General features: G+C 45.7%; 1 protein-coding gene across 1 annotated transcript in view; it reads right to left on the bottom strand.

Annotated features, from left to right (window-relative positions):
- The window catches only part of LOC144095350 (uncharacterized), a 62,472-nt gene extending 54,015 nt beyond the window's left edge, over window positions 1-8,457 (bottom strand). Inside the window, exons 1-3 of the mRNA XM_077629114.1 lie at window positions 8,337-8,457; window positions 1,639-1,808; window positions 715-952 (exon numbers count right to left, since the gene is read on the bottom strand). Coding sequence (XP_077485240.1) covers window positions 715-952; window positions 1,639-1,808; window positions 8,337-8,416 — 488 coding nt within the window. The 5' untranslated portion in view covers window positions 8,417-8,457. The remainder of the gene's footprint in view (window positions 1-714; window positions 953-1,638; window positions 1,809-8,336) is intronic.
- Window positions 8,458-18,337: the final 9,880 nt, after the last annotated feature.

Raw genomic sequence — 18,337 nt, 5'->3', positions numbered from 1 at the left:
GAAAACGAAAGCTAAGGAAAGGGGACGAGAAAAAAAGACGAAATAAATTATGGCCATAAAATGTAGCGTATTTCTTATCGGAGCAGAGAAAAGGAAGGTGTGCTAACCCATTCTTAGCCTTTCTGAAGGATGTGTACTTAATCACATAGCTATCGGGAACTTCTGTTTACGGTATCTTTTTTAAAATCTTGCACACCTCGAATAACGGCCAGCAAGTTTCCGAGGGGTCAGAACAGTGGAGTGTCTTGTTTCTGCTAGTGGCACATTGCAGGCTCTTATGCGCACGCATACATGAGCGACTGGTGCATAAATAAGCAGTTATAATGAAACTTGTGTAGTGAAACAAACTTTAGTTCAATAATGAGACGGTCTTCTCCTTTTTGCTCACTCTAACCGATAGCAGCAACATCGTGAATACGCTCATAAAGGAAGAACTTACCGGAACATTCGCTAAGGAATCGTTTAAAAGTACACCATTCTCACATAGGGCGTGAAATCTTATACCAGGGACATAAAACACTTAACATTGCGTTGGGGGCGCAGAAACTAATACACTTTTAAGTACGAATACGGGGAAGAAATACACAGTTTTGTAAAGATTATTCATATGCTATATACACTGTGCTCTTACTCCTGTATTGAAGGAAAATAATGCATGCTGTTAATGCTAAAATAATATGCAAGCGCGTTGACATCACAGTTAGGGGTACGTACATATGGAGTATGCTTGCGCCAGTGTACATTTGAGACGTTCGATCCCGGTAATGCTGCATGGCTGCCATTCCTATGCGAAACGGAGCTCGGCCTTCCTCTTGAAAAACTTTTTGAAAATCTTTCGCGCTGAACAAATGCACGAGCGAGTAGCGACCGGGAATCTTCTGAACCACGATCGGGCCATGAGTGCGGTACAATTTGAGACCAGCCTTGCATGCTTCTTGGACGTTGGCGTGTTCTATAAGAGAATAATCAAAAGAAAGATTAAGTGATAATTCAATATTTCTGAGGAACGAAAAACCTGAAGGCCGAATACTTATAAATATAGGCAACAGCGCGTTGCCTAGTATTGAATCGAGAACAAATGGCAGCGAAGCATCTTGCAACGTCGAACCAAATACTGCCACGATATAACGTTTCTTAATGCTTGAAGAGCGTTCTATGGAGACCAGGACATGACCTTATCATGGGCCCACCTTGGTATTGTTCTGAATGGCGTGTGACTAAAAAAAAAACTTAAATTTCATATTTCAAAATACTATGAAGCCAACGGCAGGGTTAACCCAGTAGAAAATTCTCCAAGCATGCACTGCGTGAGAAAAAAAAATAAGCACACGCGAATTCCTACCGCCCACCTACGCAGATGCCAGATAGGCACGTCTTATAGTCAATGCACAGATGTAAACGCATCTCGCATTTATGGGTAAAGCTGTCTATGCAAACAAGTTGTTGGGTGGGGTCCTTCCATCAGTACCGAATAAAATGACTCTGGTAATTAAAATTGGCCGCGAGTGCATTACCAATGTTAGTTACGAATCAGCTCAAAAGCTCGCTCAAGATATAAAACACAAACAAAAGAAAAAGACTTGCTTAGCAATCACATCGAGACCACCTGTGGCTCACATTTCTTCAAACACTCCTTACCTGCCAATCCAAAGTACGCCGACAAGCTGCCGAGTATAGGAAACGAAGATGTCCTGGGCACTTGGGCGAATTGTTTAACTCCAGGAGTAGAAGACGTTTCGGTAACCACGCACATTCTTCGCCGAGGGCATCGGAACTGCCCAGCAAAGCTAGGTGACGACAGCACGCACCTGTGAAGCCGCCATCCCAAAGCGTTGCCGCGAGACATAATCATTATGGAAAATTCCACGGGCACAACAAGCGCTCGCTTCAGTCTAGAGCACTTGCTAAGCCGCTGTTTCGAGAATCGCTAGATGAAATGCGAAGCTCAGGGCTTCTACGTTGCTCTCACGTATTCCTTGAACGCGCTCTCGCGTTTATCTCGATCAGATAGCTGTGTTCATTGACCCACTGTATGAAACTAGATTGTGCACACTCGATCGCGCTTGGAGAGCCGAAGCGTAATGCAGGGCGCTCGTTCCCTGGCGAGTTTCCCCGCTGTTTTGCAGCGCAAAAAACGGACGTGCGATTCAGAAATTAGTCTGTAAATAGAGCACGGCACATTTTTACCGGCACAAGCATTCGATGCCTTTGCCGATGAAAGTGTTTGCTCAATGCCAGGAGCGGGCAATGGCCCTGACGGGTGTAGGGCGCCGATGCACCTGCCGACATTTAATTTCATGTCACGTTACCACCGGCCGACCTCTCCTCCTGTCCTTTAATTGAAATTCATTTCTCTCTCTCCAGGCCGCCGTCCAATCGTTCGCAGTAAAGTGTATTCCAAAGTTCATTACTCGACGCCAGATGTGCTTCGTCGAAGCGTCCACGACCCTGAGGAAAAAAATTCATTCGGGCGTTTATTCCATATGCTTATTTTAGTCCCTACCTTGAGAAGTCAAAAATACCTTGTGTCATGGCGCTCTTCGGCCATAGATGCCCTTGTGTTATAAAAAAAAATCATCATCATCAGCGGCTTATTTTAGTTGTGTTTCTCTTAAAGGAAAACAACAAACGATGTTTTTCGACCCGTAAAAAGACATTCCAGTGGAATGTCAGGAGAGCCCGTAAGATTACTTACGCGCTTTTAATGCGAAGTTAATGTTTTTACGTTTATTTCCTTTTTATTTTCAATTCATTAATTTTTAAATATCTCGCTCTTCCTTTCCGACACCTGCTCACTAGATACAGTCGTAAATCAACGCGCAAACTAGGTTCTCTTTTGTTCCCCAAAAAGCAAAGTGGTTTTGGCAGTCCGTCTTTCAACATAGTTTTTATTTTCAGTATCTCGAACACGTTTGTGCAAAGACTTGATTTCGATGATTTCTCCACCTCCTGGGACTGGATGTACTTACGCGGGTAGGAAAAATGCTACTTTAACCGTGCGCTATGACTTCCTTCTACAAAGTGCATACGGAAACATCGCCCGTGAAGACTTCACTACAGAAAAAGTACATTTTTGTGTCGTCTGTGAGTTGCCGCCTCTGTGATGTTTCTGAAAGAATTGAAGATTGCTTCGTGAATTGTAAGAAGCCAATTCTCTCTTTTCGAGCTGTCTTTCTTGGTATTTCCTAAAAGCTTCGTAAATAGTTCACGTAAATAGGAGACAATTTCAGCGTAATAAGTGCCATGTTTGAAAAAAAAAATACGGTCTTGTGGCCAATGGGCTGCGTGCTCGCCTCGCAGTTTGGAAGGACTGTGTTCACCTTAAATTATTTTCGGTATAAATGTTATTTTTCTTTGATACCACGGTGACGTCATCTGGGGCTTTTGGGGCTACTGCTGCTGGTCAACGCCGATGTCGGGTTTCGTTGCCGATTAACCATATACTGCTTTCGCATTAATATTGCCAATAACGTCAATAATGCCAATAATACCAATAATGTGAATAATGCCGTGACTTAAATCACGATTAGTTTTTTGGCATACCAGGAACATTTACAGGCATTATAGCCAAACTAACATTTCGTTGGAGTCTTCTTTTAAGAAAACAAACTCCTCAATACCGACCATATTTGCTGCTGTAAAGAAGCAAGCTATACAACTCCTGAAGCGACGAATTTACCGAGGACGTGTGTGGTGGATGGTGATTATTTGAATCTGTTGTCTTCTTCGTTTCCGTTAAGCTATATAAAACATTGCATGAATCTTTTTGAACTTAAAATCGCTTAGTTATTTATCGTGATACAGTACGTGTTTCTGACATGCCGTACTAATTTATTTTTACTACGATAGCAGCTTGAGAAAGGGTTTTCCTGATTGTGGCTTTGCTTTTTAAATATACATTTCTATTCATTGCAAAGTATATAGTTGTGCTTTGGAAGTTAGCAGGGCCCGTATCATTTGCTGAAGGATGGATTCATGAGTCACGCATGGCGCATTCAGCAGCTGGGCTGTAGAGCAAACAAACTACGGCCACAAAATGACAAAATCTGACGACCAGATTAGCATCCTGTTAAAATCAAGGGTCTCACTGATTACACCTCGTCGGATTACTACCCTCTCTTTACAGTCCTCGGATTAGAGGCATTGAAATAAACGTTTTTCACGACCATTCCAGAATCAAAGATTTTAATGTAACACGCATATGGAATTTTCAATTTCTTAAAAAAAATGTCCTTCATGGTGGCAAACACTTTAAAAGCAGCTTTTCGTTCCGTGGCCGCAACTTTAAGTTCGTAAAAGGTAGCCAAACGAAGTCTAACAAAAACATTTGTTAAAAGTAAAGCACTACGCATCCGTGAAAGTATTTTTTACGCAAATGAAAAAATACGTTGCCGTACACAATAATTCAAAGTGAATTTGTTCAATTTTTCCTCAAATATAAACACGGAAAAAGGTACGAAGTTATGGGATTTAAAAGTGTTCTGTTTACGAACAGTATTCATTCTAACAATTTTCCGAAGTTGTCTGGGAGGTAAAAAAGCTCAAAAAAATGTTTCAGATAAAAAAAAACGAAAGCCTCCTCACAGAAAAAAAAACTCCTAATTTGAGAAAAGTTGTTTTTAGAGGAATGATCAGCTGTCACTTGCATAATTACGAGGTCCTAGTAAAGATATGAAAGATGGTACGGTACGGAGTACCATTCCATGGCATTTATTTTAGGAAGTTTGTTCCGAACATTACGTATTAAGCGAGAAAATAAATTTTTCACGTTGAGCACCCACGCCAAACACCGGCATTCTTTCGTAGCTGCTACTTCCGGTCTGATGATGTCAATTTTTGTTTGGCAAGAGCCTGCACGTGAGAGACTAGGTTTCTTCGCGCCGCGCGCGCTGGCTACGCCCATTACGGGACTACGAAAACGCTGTTGATGCATGCGCTGTTCCGATGGCAGCACGATGGCGCCAGGGGACAGATGAAAATTCTCGCCAATGTTAATTCATGTTCGCCTTAGCTTCAGAGCCGTGTTCTCCCTCCATTTATTCGCCCAGGTCATCCGCAGCGCGTCAACAGTGGGAGTTGAAAGCATTTCATGCTTGAGACAGCGTTTATGCTTTCTCTGGATGAGTTTCGCTACTTAGGCTGCAAATTTCTTTTTGCTCGTAAGCATTTAAGCTGTTTTCTGTTTACTTTGTACGATACCTATCGCAATTGCACGTTCCTTCGAGGTTAGGCACGACCCGCACCATATGCAGCGGGTGAAATCAAGTGGCCGTAAAGCTAGGCGTTCCGCTGCGTGGTAGCCAATAAACAGGAGCGGTTCGCACCAAGCAAAACAGCTATAGCAGACGAGGCTCGCTTCAGCAGCATGATTGCTGCGCATGTGCTAACCGCTCATCCCCTCTCCGCTCTCGTTAAAGGGACCCAGAAAGAGGGTCTCAATAAAGGTGCGATATTTCTTGCATGTAAAAAAGACGATGGTTCATAATTATCCCCCAGCAAGAAATATTTTAATTCGTTTTGTGGGAGCATAGTTATATGCAGACAAAATTTAAACTTCCGCGTCTTCGCGCCTTTCCCTCTCCTCTGGCACTCCAAAACGGGGGCGGTCCTCCGCCGGCCCCACTCACTCGGCCCCTCCCCTACCTCCGCCGGCTGCGGTGCGCGCGGAGTGGCCGTGGCAGCGCGGGATGTCTGAAAGAATTTGGCGCTGTGAACCAATGATAACCCCCGGCTGCTGACGTCATTTGCAAGACGTGACGTCGTCTGCCAGGTTTTCGTGCGAAAGCCCGACACTGCGCGTCGCCGTGAGGTGCGAAAGCGGGAATTTTATAAAACGTACTGTAAATTTTCCGCTCGCTTTTGAGGTCTCGTACGCGGCATGGACGCTCGGTGGCCTGTACTCTACATAGTGCAAGCATTTTAAAGCCAAGCTTCAACACCCCTTTCTGTGGCCCTTTAAATCCGGCGGCGCCACGCCGGGCGATCGAAGACAATGTCAACTAGAAGACTTTGTCTGTAATCACCAAAAATTATTTTAAGAAATTGGAGCCTGGTACATTGTTTTACTGAACGCTGGCAGCCTTCTGCTCTGTACTCGTCGTACTTTATTTGAGGCGCGCGATTTCATTAGTGCATGCTTATTTTGTGTGCTAGTTCTTGCTGGAGATTTGGAAAACATTCACTAAGCTGTTTGGGTCCCGCAGCTACTTCCGTATGCTGGATACCAACAGCCACCCTTGAAACGGGCTGTCTTTGAAACTTTTATACACTTGGTGCGCGTTGTACAAGAGTGTTTTGTTTTGTGTTATGGAACATAGGCAACTAAGGCCATCATACGCCAAACACATGATTTAAGCTTAGAACAAGAGCCAGATCAGTGAGTCTGGAGCAGAATTCCTCGCCCAAATCACGTCATCCCGCTATGTAGTAAGTCTTCCCAGAGTTTGCTCAGGCAGAGCTAGTCAAGAAGAGTGGCATGGCCGGGGGATCTCACTATGCCGTAAGGAAGCTCAATACGAAGAATACCATGCTTAGAGTACAGATATCTTGATTGCAGTACGTCTGAAGACTGAGCAAATTGCGTCGAATAGACCTCTACAAAACAGCGCAGTGATCTAAAATATATGAAGCTGTAAACGTGGTCTACAAGATCGATTTCTTATTTGCAAGAAGGCAACGTTTTTAGCCTCTACAACATATTTCAATTCGAATTTTTAGATGGAACGCCTGTGCTTTGCCGACACAAGAACATATCTTACTTTTGAGTCAATTTTTGATGTTTTGGCTAACAACAATGTCCTCGAAAACCGAACATCGAATGGAAGTTCATATAAACTTAGCGCACAAAGATTAAATTCATGTCTACAGTAATATGTGGATAACTGCACAGATCGGGAATTATTCAATTGCACACATGTCCACACCCCAGTAGTGCTGAACGTAGAGATATGCCGTCGTTTGATAGCGCCAGGTTTTTCATAATAAAGATATGCGAAGGTTTTCTCTCAGGTGCAGGTGTGGGCCGGGTTTAGACAGCGTTAAACGCCTCGTTGTCCAGAAAATCGGACGTCGGAGTTTTCAGAGAAAAATCACGAGCATGACTCTGGCAGGCGTTGCAGAGAGCAACCTAGGAGGCACATGGGCCGTCTAGATCACGTGACCTTGCAACGTCATCACAACCTGCCCACCGAGTGGTGAGCATCTGCTCACCGTGCCAAATGGCAGTTGACTAAATTATTGATTGGTCGCTCTCTATGATCAACATGGACCGCACAAAGCCCACCGCTGGGAGCCCCTGCCATTGCAGGGCAGTGGCACATTGCTTAACAGCTGCACCATTGCACCAGGAGCGGTATGATGACTCCCAGGGATTTATGAATGTAAAGCAGAGAATGACCTTCTGCATATATGAAAATTAACCCGTTATGCTATCGCGTGATGCCCTTAAGGCGAAACTTTAGCGTCCATTCCAATTTTTTCTTTGTGTCTGAAGTGTCTTCATTCATGCTCACAAGCCGAAGAGTGGCGATTTTAGCCGCGCGGTGTCAATTCAGATTTGAATTTAAAGTCCAGTAGATCTGCTTATAAAGAAGCCAGCAAAGCCATCTTTGAGACATGAGCTAGTCGTCTTCCAAGATATCCCGGAACTAAAATTGATGCAGCATTACAGCACTACGAGTCGGCTACAGTATATTTACCCCCGGCGGAAAATCTTCAAGCGCCGACCAATCGTTAAAAAAGATGACGTTTCGGCACCGGCTTACGGGGGCCTTGTTCACAATGAACAAGGCCTTCATTGTGAAGGCCTTGTTCATAATGGCCTTGTTGCAATGAACAAGGCCTTCATTGTTTCGGCACCGGCTTACGTTTCGGCACCGGCTTACGGGGGCCTTGTTCACAATGAACAAGGCCTTCATTGTGAAGGCCTTGTTCACAATGGCCTTGTTGCAAAGAACAAGGCCTTCATTGTTTCGGCACCGGCTTACGTTTCGGCACCGGCTTACGGGGGCCTTGTTCACAATGAACAAGGCCTTCATTGTGAAGGCCTTGTTCACAATGGCCTTGTTGCAATGAACAAGGCCTTCATTGTTTCGGCACCGGCTTACGTTTCGGCACCGGCTTACGGGGGCCTTGTTCACAATGAACAAGGCCTTCATTGTGAAGGCCTTGTTCACAATGGCCTTGTTGCAATGAACAAGGCCTTCATTGTGAAAAAGGCCCCCGTAAGCCGGGGCCGAAACGTCATCTTTTTAACGATTGGTCGGCGCTTGAAGATTTCCCGCCATGAACATACCCGACCAGACGGGTTTCCGTCGAACCCTGGATTTCATACTTACCCCCGTATGGAAGAAAACGCATCAGAAGTAAACGGGGACGAAGAGCTTCTCTCCCGGTACCGCCTCACAAAACAAGCCATTCTGCAGCTGCTGGCAATGCTGTCCCTCGAAGCGAACACCGACGACTGCGCCTGCCTCGTGCCGCCGATCCTCCACGTGCTAGGGACACTGCGCCATAAATATTTATACATCGTAAATATTTCTCAGTCCACAGTGTGTGAATCATGGAGCGCGTCGTTATAATGATAGCTGCGCGATTTTTCCGGCGCTCGTAAAGCTCCCATACAGCACGCAAGCCCACAAGTCGTGCAGATATTTTATATAATGAATGAATTTCCGGGAATAAACTGGTGCCTGTACTGCGCACATCCGCACGAAGAGTCCTGGGGCAACGAAGCCAAGGTTTCCGGAACAGAAAAGGTTTTGTTTGTTTTGTTTACGGGGGTTTAACGTCCCAAAGCGACTCAGGCTATGAGAGACGCCGTAGTGAAGGGCTCCACGAATTTCGACCACCTGGTGTTCTTTAACCTGCACTGACATCGCAGAGTACACGGGCCTCTAGAAATTCGCCTCCATCGAAATTCGACCGCCGCGGCCGGGATCGAACCCGCGTATTTCGGGCCGGCAGCCGAGCGCCGTAACCACTCAGCCACCGCGGCGGCTGGAACAGATAAGGATACTTCTCAATCAATGTCCAGGTACGTGCTCAGTTCCTACCTGTTCATTCATATTCCTTACCGTTAGCATCCTCTGCTTCAGCAGCATTAAAGGATGGCTTTTGTTTGTTTTTTTTTCATTTCGATTCCCATTATTTATCTTACCTTACCTACAAAAATTGGATCACATGTTCTTCTATAACAGGATGCAGTGAAATGCCATTTCGAAACAATAACAGCATGAACACATCAAGCTGATCCTCATAACTTTCTAATAATATCAACAGCGCCGCAGTTATTCAGCCAACTTACTGGTGTTGACAACATGTAATGTAACCAGTGCAGCAATGATGGCTTGCTCCGTTTAAGTAAAGCTCGCCAACACCTTAAACGTGTGACGTAATTAATAGTGATGCTTAAGCTGATGCCATGCGATTACTTTTACGTATTTTGTTACTGTTCTAATCATGTGCAAGTTACTGTTCTAATCATGTGCAAGTGACCTAGTTATGAGAGCTAACAAACTGGCGCTTTGAAATAAATCTTTTTTTTTTGCAACAGCAGCAGCCGTCGGAGAGCCTCATCTACAGTTTTTTGTCACTAGCTAGGCAAACAACCTAAGCTAGTAACATGGAAAATCATAGCTCGGCCAAGGATAAGCACCTTCCAAACTAATGTTCAAAACATGTAATTCTATTTTGAATTTAGCGCATAATTATGCTGGTGTAGGTTGCCTACCATGCATAACCGCCATGCTGAAACTACCATGCTTAACCTCCAGCAGCATCATAAGATATTACTGTATTATAAGATTGCGGGTTGTTCATGGGGATGGCTTGCTTCAAAGTGCGAGATTGAATGAAAGAATACAGTTGTAAGCATTAGACCACGGTGTGCGTCTCTTTGGTATTGTGTGCTGTGCTCCACACATTGCAAACAAACTGAGACCAAGCAGCCCGAACTAGAGCTTTCAATGAAGCAGTCAATAATTGTGTCTGTTTCTGCAGCAGTTGCGGTTTTAGGTGCCAAATAACATCTTTTGTTTGGCAATTCTGCAGTTTTTGAGCATTATTGCTTTATGTTTTTCCTTTACGCGGGCATCATGCGCATGCACAAAAAGTGTTCTTTTCGCCTTTGATTTTTTCCTTCAGAGAGTCCTTGAAGAGCGTTTGCAGCTCGTCTTCAAGCACTGGCCGACGTCCATTCATCCTAGTGTGAGGAGCCGCATTGGAGCTTGGTGCCTCACAGCCAGTGGTGTGATGTACCACCGAGGATAGCCCAAGTGGTTGTGGAGATGGCTATCGTGGCGGCTGCACAAATTTATCTATTGCCCTTGAGTGCTGAAAGACTCGATCTCCGCATCTCCTTCATAAATCATGTCCTGCAGTTACCAGCGCCTGCAAAAGGTGATTTTGCTAACAACACTTTTTTATGTTATTTACTCCTTGAAAATGTCATATAATAAAGCATGGAGCGATGATCATACTTTTATGTTAGGCATAGCATTAAGTGAGATCGAACAATTAAACCTCACATCGTACACTATGAAATGATAGAATGATAGGTGTGCAGCAATTTTTGCCAGCATCGATGGCCACTTCCATCTATTAAAGAACTGGGAAGGGCGCACTTGCGTTGCTGCAGCCTTGCCCCGTCTTCCTCCGATGCATCCCTGGGCACTCGAGGATCGAGGGCAATGAGCTGGCTAACCAGCTCGCCCGTGAAACTCTAATCTGGGCACTGTTGATTTCCCGGCCAAGGCCCTCGGAGGGCGGGTCGAGGCTGTCCCTTCGCGCCACCATCAAAGAGTATCACGATGTTTCCCTCCCTCTGTCCCGATGCTCGTAAGCTGTACCCCGACCCTCATCATAGTCTTTCTGTGCGGGAGGCTCGCATCCTTCGACAGATATAACTCAACACAGTTGTCACGCCTGCACGGCTTTATATGTACAAATTCCGTCCCGATCCTTCATGTCCCAACTGCCCTGCCCCTTATGCCAACCTTTCCCACTGTTTATTCTCCTGCCCAGTTGCTCTGCAGTCGGGGGTTTTTTTCCCACCCCCTCCCATACTCTCGCTTGGAGCTGAAGGTGAAGAACAACGTCTGCTCGTGCCGGAGGCCATCGACGTCTTACGCGCCTAAGTGTTGCATCAATAATGTCTCGTGCTACTACTACTACTACTACTACTACTACTACTACTACTACTACTAGTAGTAGTAGTGCTACTACTACTACTATTCTGCTGCTGCTACTACTACTGCTACTACTACTACTACTACTGCAACTACTACTAGTACTACTACTACTACTACTACTGCTACTACTACTAGTACTACTACTACTATTCTGCTGCAGCTGCTACTACTACTACTTCTACTGCTACTACTACTAGTACTACTACTATTCTGCTGCTGCTGCTACTACTACTACTACTACTACTACTACTACTACTACCACTACTACTACTACTACTATCAGGCTAGACTGAAATGCGAATGCACTGCTTACTTCAGCATGGAATAGCCTCATGATCAAATGCGCGGGGCCATACCTATCAAATTGCTCAAAAAAGTTTCCATTTTCATAGGAACTACGTGTCAAGGACTGTGCTCACCAGTATCCTGCAGTGTTCACCAGCAGAGCTGAATGAAGAGCGTAACATACACTTAAAAGCAGAAATATAGAGACAAACATCGAGCATATCCGGTGCTTTGACTCACTGCCCTTATTTGTTTTTAGCAATAGCAAAAGACAACCAAGGTCCTAGACCAGCGCGCCACGGCTGTGATTCAGGAAAGTGCTGAGAAACTATTCTCAGGCCAGAAATTTGTTAAGAATTTGTGGGTCTAGCTTGGTACATATACGTACTTACTCAGTCTGTGAATGCACATGTGAGCAGTGCCATTATGTGGTCTTTAAATAAGCCAACAGAAACTACTCATCCTGACTTGCAACTGGATGTGGTCAATCTGCTTCTTGCACAGTTTCCAATTAATCTAAATCGACTCTTCGCGAGCGTTGCCTGAAAGGCGTTTAGTGCTTAGTGAGTGATGTCTGCTTGGTGCGGGTTACACATAGTAGTTTTAAAACAAAATGTGTGCTTGTTCTCACGTGCTTTTTAGTGTCCGTTAAACGCGTACGCTGCTCAACACTGGTGTGAAATTTACAAAGGGTGAAACACTCTCGCTTTTATTACACCCGGTTTCAATATTCACGCTTTTACCTCGTCACTGTAAGAAACTAACTCAGGGCGATAAACTTATATTATTCTCCGGGCGTGGCCAATGCACAACATTGCAAAGCACATAAAACGCGCAATGCACTGGGAAACCCTACCTTCGCTCCACTGAGAACAGCGCTTGTTGCAACGGCCGTCTAAGCTTGCATCGGCGCCAACAGTGGGCCACAGCTGCTGTTGTTCAATCGCTGCCGCATGCGGCGCCGCTGTCAAAATTTTGAAGATGCGCACCGACTTATGCGAGGCCACAACGCCAGCTCCTCCGTTAGCGAGGATGGTACAATTGAGCCACCGCCTGAAGCAATGCAAGATCAGAAGTTTTGAATATCGGGTCAGCTCGATACATTTTTCTTGACAGCTGCACACCACAGTGGGTGGTGGTGAAAATATTTTAATGAAATTGCTTAGGAGGTTGCAGGGGCGGTTGGCGCTCTCAGTTCGGAACCCCACTGGCGTTGAATAATAATAGTTTTTTTTTGGGGGGGGGGGGGAGGAAATGGTGCAGTATCTGTCTCATATATCGTTGGACACCTGAACCGCGCCGTAAGAGAAGGGATGAAGGAGGGAGTGAAAGAAGGAAGAGAGAAATAGGTGCCGTAGTGGAGGGCTCCGGCATAATTTCGACCACGTGGGGATCTTTAACGTGCACTGACATCGCACAGCACACGGGCGCAGCAATTTCTCATTTAAAGAACGCACAGCCGTTAATGCAATGTCTGTAACATATTGGTACGCGAGAAAAAAATTATTAGTGGCTTTTGAGGAAAGGAAATGGTGGTGTAACTGTCTCACATCTAGGTGGACACCTCAGCCGGGCTGTGAGGGAAGGAGGATAGTGGGAGTGAAAGAATAACGCTGATGAAACAGATGCGATAATGTAGGGTTCCGGAGTAATTTCTACCAGCTGCGGTTCTTAAACGTTCGCTGACATGACACAGCACCCTGGCTGCTTCCGCGTTTCTTCTCCATCGAAACGCAGCCGGGTTCGAACGCGGGTACTCCGGCTGAGTAGCGAAGCGCCTTAGTCACTGAGCCACCGCGGCGGGTAGATGGTAGTTTACTACAGCAGAACATGGAAGTCATGAAAAGGCAGCTCACCTGTGCGGAACAACTCCTTCGTGTCGGTGGTATTGGTCTTACCCCACGTTTCTTTCAGATTTTACGGGATTTTCGTAGCTGCTGTCTTTTGCGAGGCCGCACGCTGTGTCTGTAGTTGAATTCAAGCGTAATCTATTCTTGCTTTTTCTTGAACGAGAATACCGCGCCTGCAGCTGGCAACATAGCCCGCAGGGAACTATGCGCCCAGTTTGACCCTATTGGTTAATTCAATCACACACAGTCAATGAAACGACACTGCCGGAAATCCTTTTTTCTAGCTCTTTTGCGGGCAGAATACCATGCACAAAAAGCGGCCGGCAGTGATGGCCATCAAACTGATCCCAAAGAAGCTCAGAATGATACCTAAAGGCCACACTCCCAGGGGAAAGAAATATTTACTTTTACAGTTTTTTTTCGTTAATAAATACCCTAAATAACAATTCCCTCGCGCTGGGGGCTTCAAAGTGCTGCATTTTGCTTCCTCAAACGCGTTGCTTATCCTAACCTAACTCAAAGAACCTCGGAACGCTACCTAATGGCGACACACTCTCAGGGAAAGCGAATATTAGTTTGTCCTGCTTCTTTTTCTGTCTATAGAAACAAAATTTCTCTCGGGAGTATCTTCGAAATGCATTCTTTTGCGTCTTCATATGTGGCGCTAATTCACTGGGCCACACAACTGATGGAGTGTGGCACTATGTTCGTGCTCCTTATCGTTGCTGCTCACGTCAGGTGATATCAGCGAGCTAATGAGAGTGCACTGCCCGCATTACAGTGCTGTCAATGCTGTTACAGGGCTATCATTGTTGCCAGGGTGGTTGGAGCTTTGGCAAGCTGCTATTGTGCAGCTTTTTCTCCTACCGCCTTTTTCTCAATATATATGTTAATTTGGTGAAAATAAAATGAAATGATTTATTTATTTATTTTTTTTATTTATTTATTTATTTATTTGTTGATTCTGCTCTTCGGGCTACTCTGCCAGCTGCCGGCTCATACCCGCTTCTTTTTTCGTTGGTGCACAGACATCGCGTCCGTTCGCTTGTTTTCATTGACCGCTTTCTGTTTGTCAACCAGATCGGCCTGCATAGTTCTTTCTTCTGCGATGAAATTCATTCGCTACCTTTCAATAGTCATGACAACCAAACAATTAACTTCATATGCGGGTTACAAACTACAGAAACAAAAAGGACAGCTGCGAAACTCTCTGTCATTGCAAAAAACCATAAAAGCAAATTGGAAAGAAAAGCGGGCGCGAGAAAACAGGAGCAGAAAAAAGGAACAGTAAATGAACGGAATGATCGGCAAGAGTGTGGCCAGACTTTAAGGAACACTGAGGAGATATTTAAGTTATCCTGTATCGATAGAATACCAAGTCCTAAACACAAAAACATCCCTCTTCCTGAAAACAAAGCGCTTGCGAAGTAGAAAAGAGCAAGAAAAAAATACAAGTATCATAGCCACAGGCTAATCTCGCACGTACAAGCGTGATGATGAAATAGGAGAAAAGGCACCACAGATCACTGAGGCTGACAAATGGGCATGAAGGTTACGTATTTGATCGCTATGGAAGTATATAAGTTTTGTTTTGAAACCACCAGTCGACTTTTTATCACACAAGGAAGACGGAAAAAAGAAAACCTGAATTTTGGAAGTCAAAGAAAAGCAGCTCTTGGTGACGCAACAGGTGTCCTGCCGAGTTTCGGGATATGTTTTGGGGTGTTTCGCGGCTATGCGTTCTGCGTGCTGGCGTGGTTTCTTTATGCATGCGCCTCGATTTACTAGGGCGGAGGAGCGGAAGACCTCCAAGTGTCTTTGTGAGTGCTCCTCGGACGAACGTCGTGCAACGACACGCAACTGTGAAAAGGAAATAGAGTTACGCATAGCCAATCTTCAAAGCGCTTCCACGTTAGCAAACGCACCACTCGCTTCGTCAACATACCAAGACGCTGGGCTGCATAACCAGTCTTATGATGGCTATTATTGCGGAATTTATATATGCACGCGCGTACCGGTCGCTACACAATAGCCGCGACCGTGGCTCGGCGGTTACAGCGACGCTGCCGACTCCTCAGCGCTAGGACTTTCTTGCCAGACCCGCAACCACGGGTTTAAAAGCATCGCACGCTGCTCGAGGTTGAGGTCGCTAAATGCAGGCCGAAGTTGTTTGCGAGAACTTCGTTGTCGGAATCGGGAACGGGATCCATCGTACCGTTGGTGAGAACTTAAACGAAGCGACGACGGCTGAAAGAGGCCTTCTACGTCCGGCCGGCAATAGTTTTCATGTCGGTTGCTGCTAGGCGGAAGCGCTGCGCTTGTCGCCAGCAGTCACGGAGTCCTGGTTTCCGCGTCCACGCTTTACCTCACTCTTCTCCTATTTCTTCATCAGATGAGTCATAGCGGCGGCATAAAGTTCATCAACTTCGAATCCAAATCTCTTAGAAATAAATGCACCTTTCGCTGACGGAGAAGCGGCAACAAAGCCGCAAAATGGAAAACTGTCTGATTTTACTTGCAAGAAAATTTTGATAGCGTTGTCCTCGTATCTCTTTAAGACAACGATTCTCTGCAAGTAGCTTTCCTGCATTCGAATTTTGCGACAGGTGTCTGCTAACCCAAGAATCAAAACGTATTCGTTTTCAGTCACTTGTAGCTGTTTATTTGGGGACGAACTAGCAATTTAGCGTGAAAATAGCTTATAGTTTGGTTCCCAGGATCGTTTGTTAACACGGTACAAAAAATTTTCATAAGGCTTTCTTTTGTCACATAACGACGGGCTTTTGAAGCGCCACCTTGTCCTTCCCTTATTCTTATTTTTACCTTATCCTTGTGAAAGTACCTCCTTTCGCATAAGTATAGCATTCACTCGTGAATACTGGGGTACTATGTCTTGGGAGGGAGTGAAAGCATGTGCAGGGTAAGGCTACATATGTTTAATAGAACCCCCAATCCCTAGCTAGCCGCCAGACTGATGTCTTGCATATTTTATTAAGGTATACTGTGGATGTGCAACGGACGTAGTTTTGTTCAGTTACAACGACGCAGAATAGTAAAGAAGGATGCGCTGCGCCATCTTTCGTGCAGAACGTATACTTCTTCGTTCAATACGTGGCCTGCAGATGGCAATACTGGGCCACTGGTTGTGCAAGCTTCCTCGACTGGTGTTGCTACAAGGCTAGACGCGTGTCACTGGCATATTGCAAGGTTTGTAGGAACTGTGATGTTTGACAGTACCACTGAACTGCATAATTACTTCTTGGCAACATAAGTCAGCCCGAAACCGGAACACACACACACACACACACACACACACACACACACACACACACACACACACACACACACACACACACACACACACACACACACACACACACACACACACACACACACACACACACACACACACACACACACACACACACACACACACACACACACACACACACACACACACACACACACACACGCACGCACGCACGCACGCACGCACGCACGCACGCACGCACGCACGCACACACACACACACACACACACACACACACACACACACACACACACACACACACACACACACACACACACACACACACACAAATGACGTTGGTTGTGCAGGGGCTGATGTCTTAAAAAGGTCGAATACACACATGCGAGAGATCGCAAATAATTAATTGAGTTCAGGTTATTTTCAACACAGGAAAACAATAACAGCAGCAGAAAATAACGACGTGGGAGCGCTAGACACAATGCGGGTAGCAGGACAAATAAGCGAAACCGAGAAGTCAGCCAAAACAGCTAGGGCTATACAAGTGCATTGAATGACGCATCATTAAAGTAAAACATTGCTCCCGTGCCGCCCGGAAGCTGTGTTGAATAACTTTATTAAAAGGGTACAGACACTAAGTTTCGAACGCAAACGAAGTGCCGCCGCGGTGGCTGAGTGGTTATGGCGCTCGGCTACTGACCCGAAAGACGCGGGTTCGATCCCGGCCGCGGCGGTCCGAATTTTGATGGCGGCGAAATTCTAGAGGCCCGCGTACTGTACGATGTCAGTGCATGTTAAAGAACCCCTGGTGTTCGAAATTTCCGGAGCCCTTCACTACGGCGTTCCACATAGCATGAGTCGCTTTGGGACGATAATTCCCATAAACCAGCAAACTAAGTATATGACTCGTTTTATAAGTGTAAGGAGATGCTTTATAGCAAGTTTAAGCCGCAGGCGTTCGAATTGAACGGAATTATAGGTTTGAATGTTGTCCAACGGGCCGCTCGCCATTTCCACCCACATGAAGTGACGTCAAGGTGCATCTGCCCCCATAATTTTGACGTCAGCTAACCGAGTGGTTGTTCAGCTGTTCCCAGGAACAATCAGTGCATGGCGGCGACACCGACGTCATCGGTACTGCGGTAATCCAGTATCGTGCTGTCAAGGTGCACTGCAGGGCTGGTGTCGACTGACACGGAGACTGTCGGCACAAAATCGCGTGCTATGAATTATAAACGTTGTTCATTAGTGTTTTGGGCTCATTTTTATGACTACTAGGCGCCATAGGGCTCCTTGAAGAGGAAAAAATACTGATATAAAACTTTTGTCTGGATCCCTTTAAAATAAATCCTGATAAAAGTATTGCAAGTACTAAGGTTGTTCAGCGTTAATACAACTAACGCTTTTACTGCCTAAAAACGCCTTACAAGAGTCAGCGTGACGTGATCAGCCGCGTGCAGTGTCAGTGGTTCAAGCTTCCAAGTTTTCCGCCGAGTCGCGTGCATCCCGTGACACCTCCAGGCCCACTATATGAACAAGTGGGTAATGACCTTCTAGGCACGTTTCCCCGCTCGTCCAACTGTAACCGGTGCTTCATCTTTATGCGTCGACCACTTCAGGCCTTATCGTGCAACAGCTGCCGTGTTGTCCGACACCGGTGTTTTTCGTGCTGTAGCCTTCCGGCACGAGCCTCCTGGCGCTATTATCAGTGACCGTGGCCGCCAGATTACAGCAGTTGTGGAAGA

Source organism: Amblyomma americanum, chromosome 6 (genome assembly GCF_052857255.1).
Source record: "Amblyomma americanum isolate KBUSLIRL-KWMA chromosome 6, ASM5285725v1, whole genome shotgun sequence".
Classification (NCBI taxonomy): domain Eukaryota; kingdom Metazoa; phylum Arthropoda; class Arachnida; order Ixodida; family Ixodidae; genus Amblyomma; species Amblyomma americanum.
This window is presented reverse-complemented; position numbering and strand designations above follow the sequence as displayed.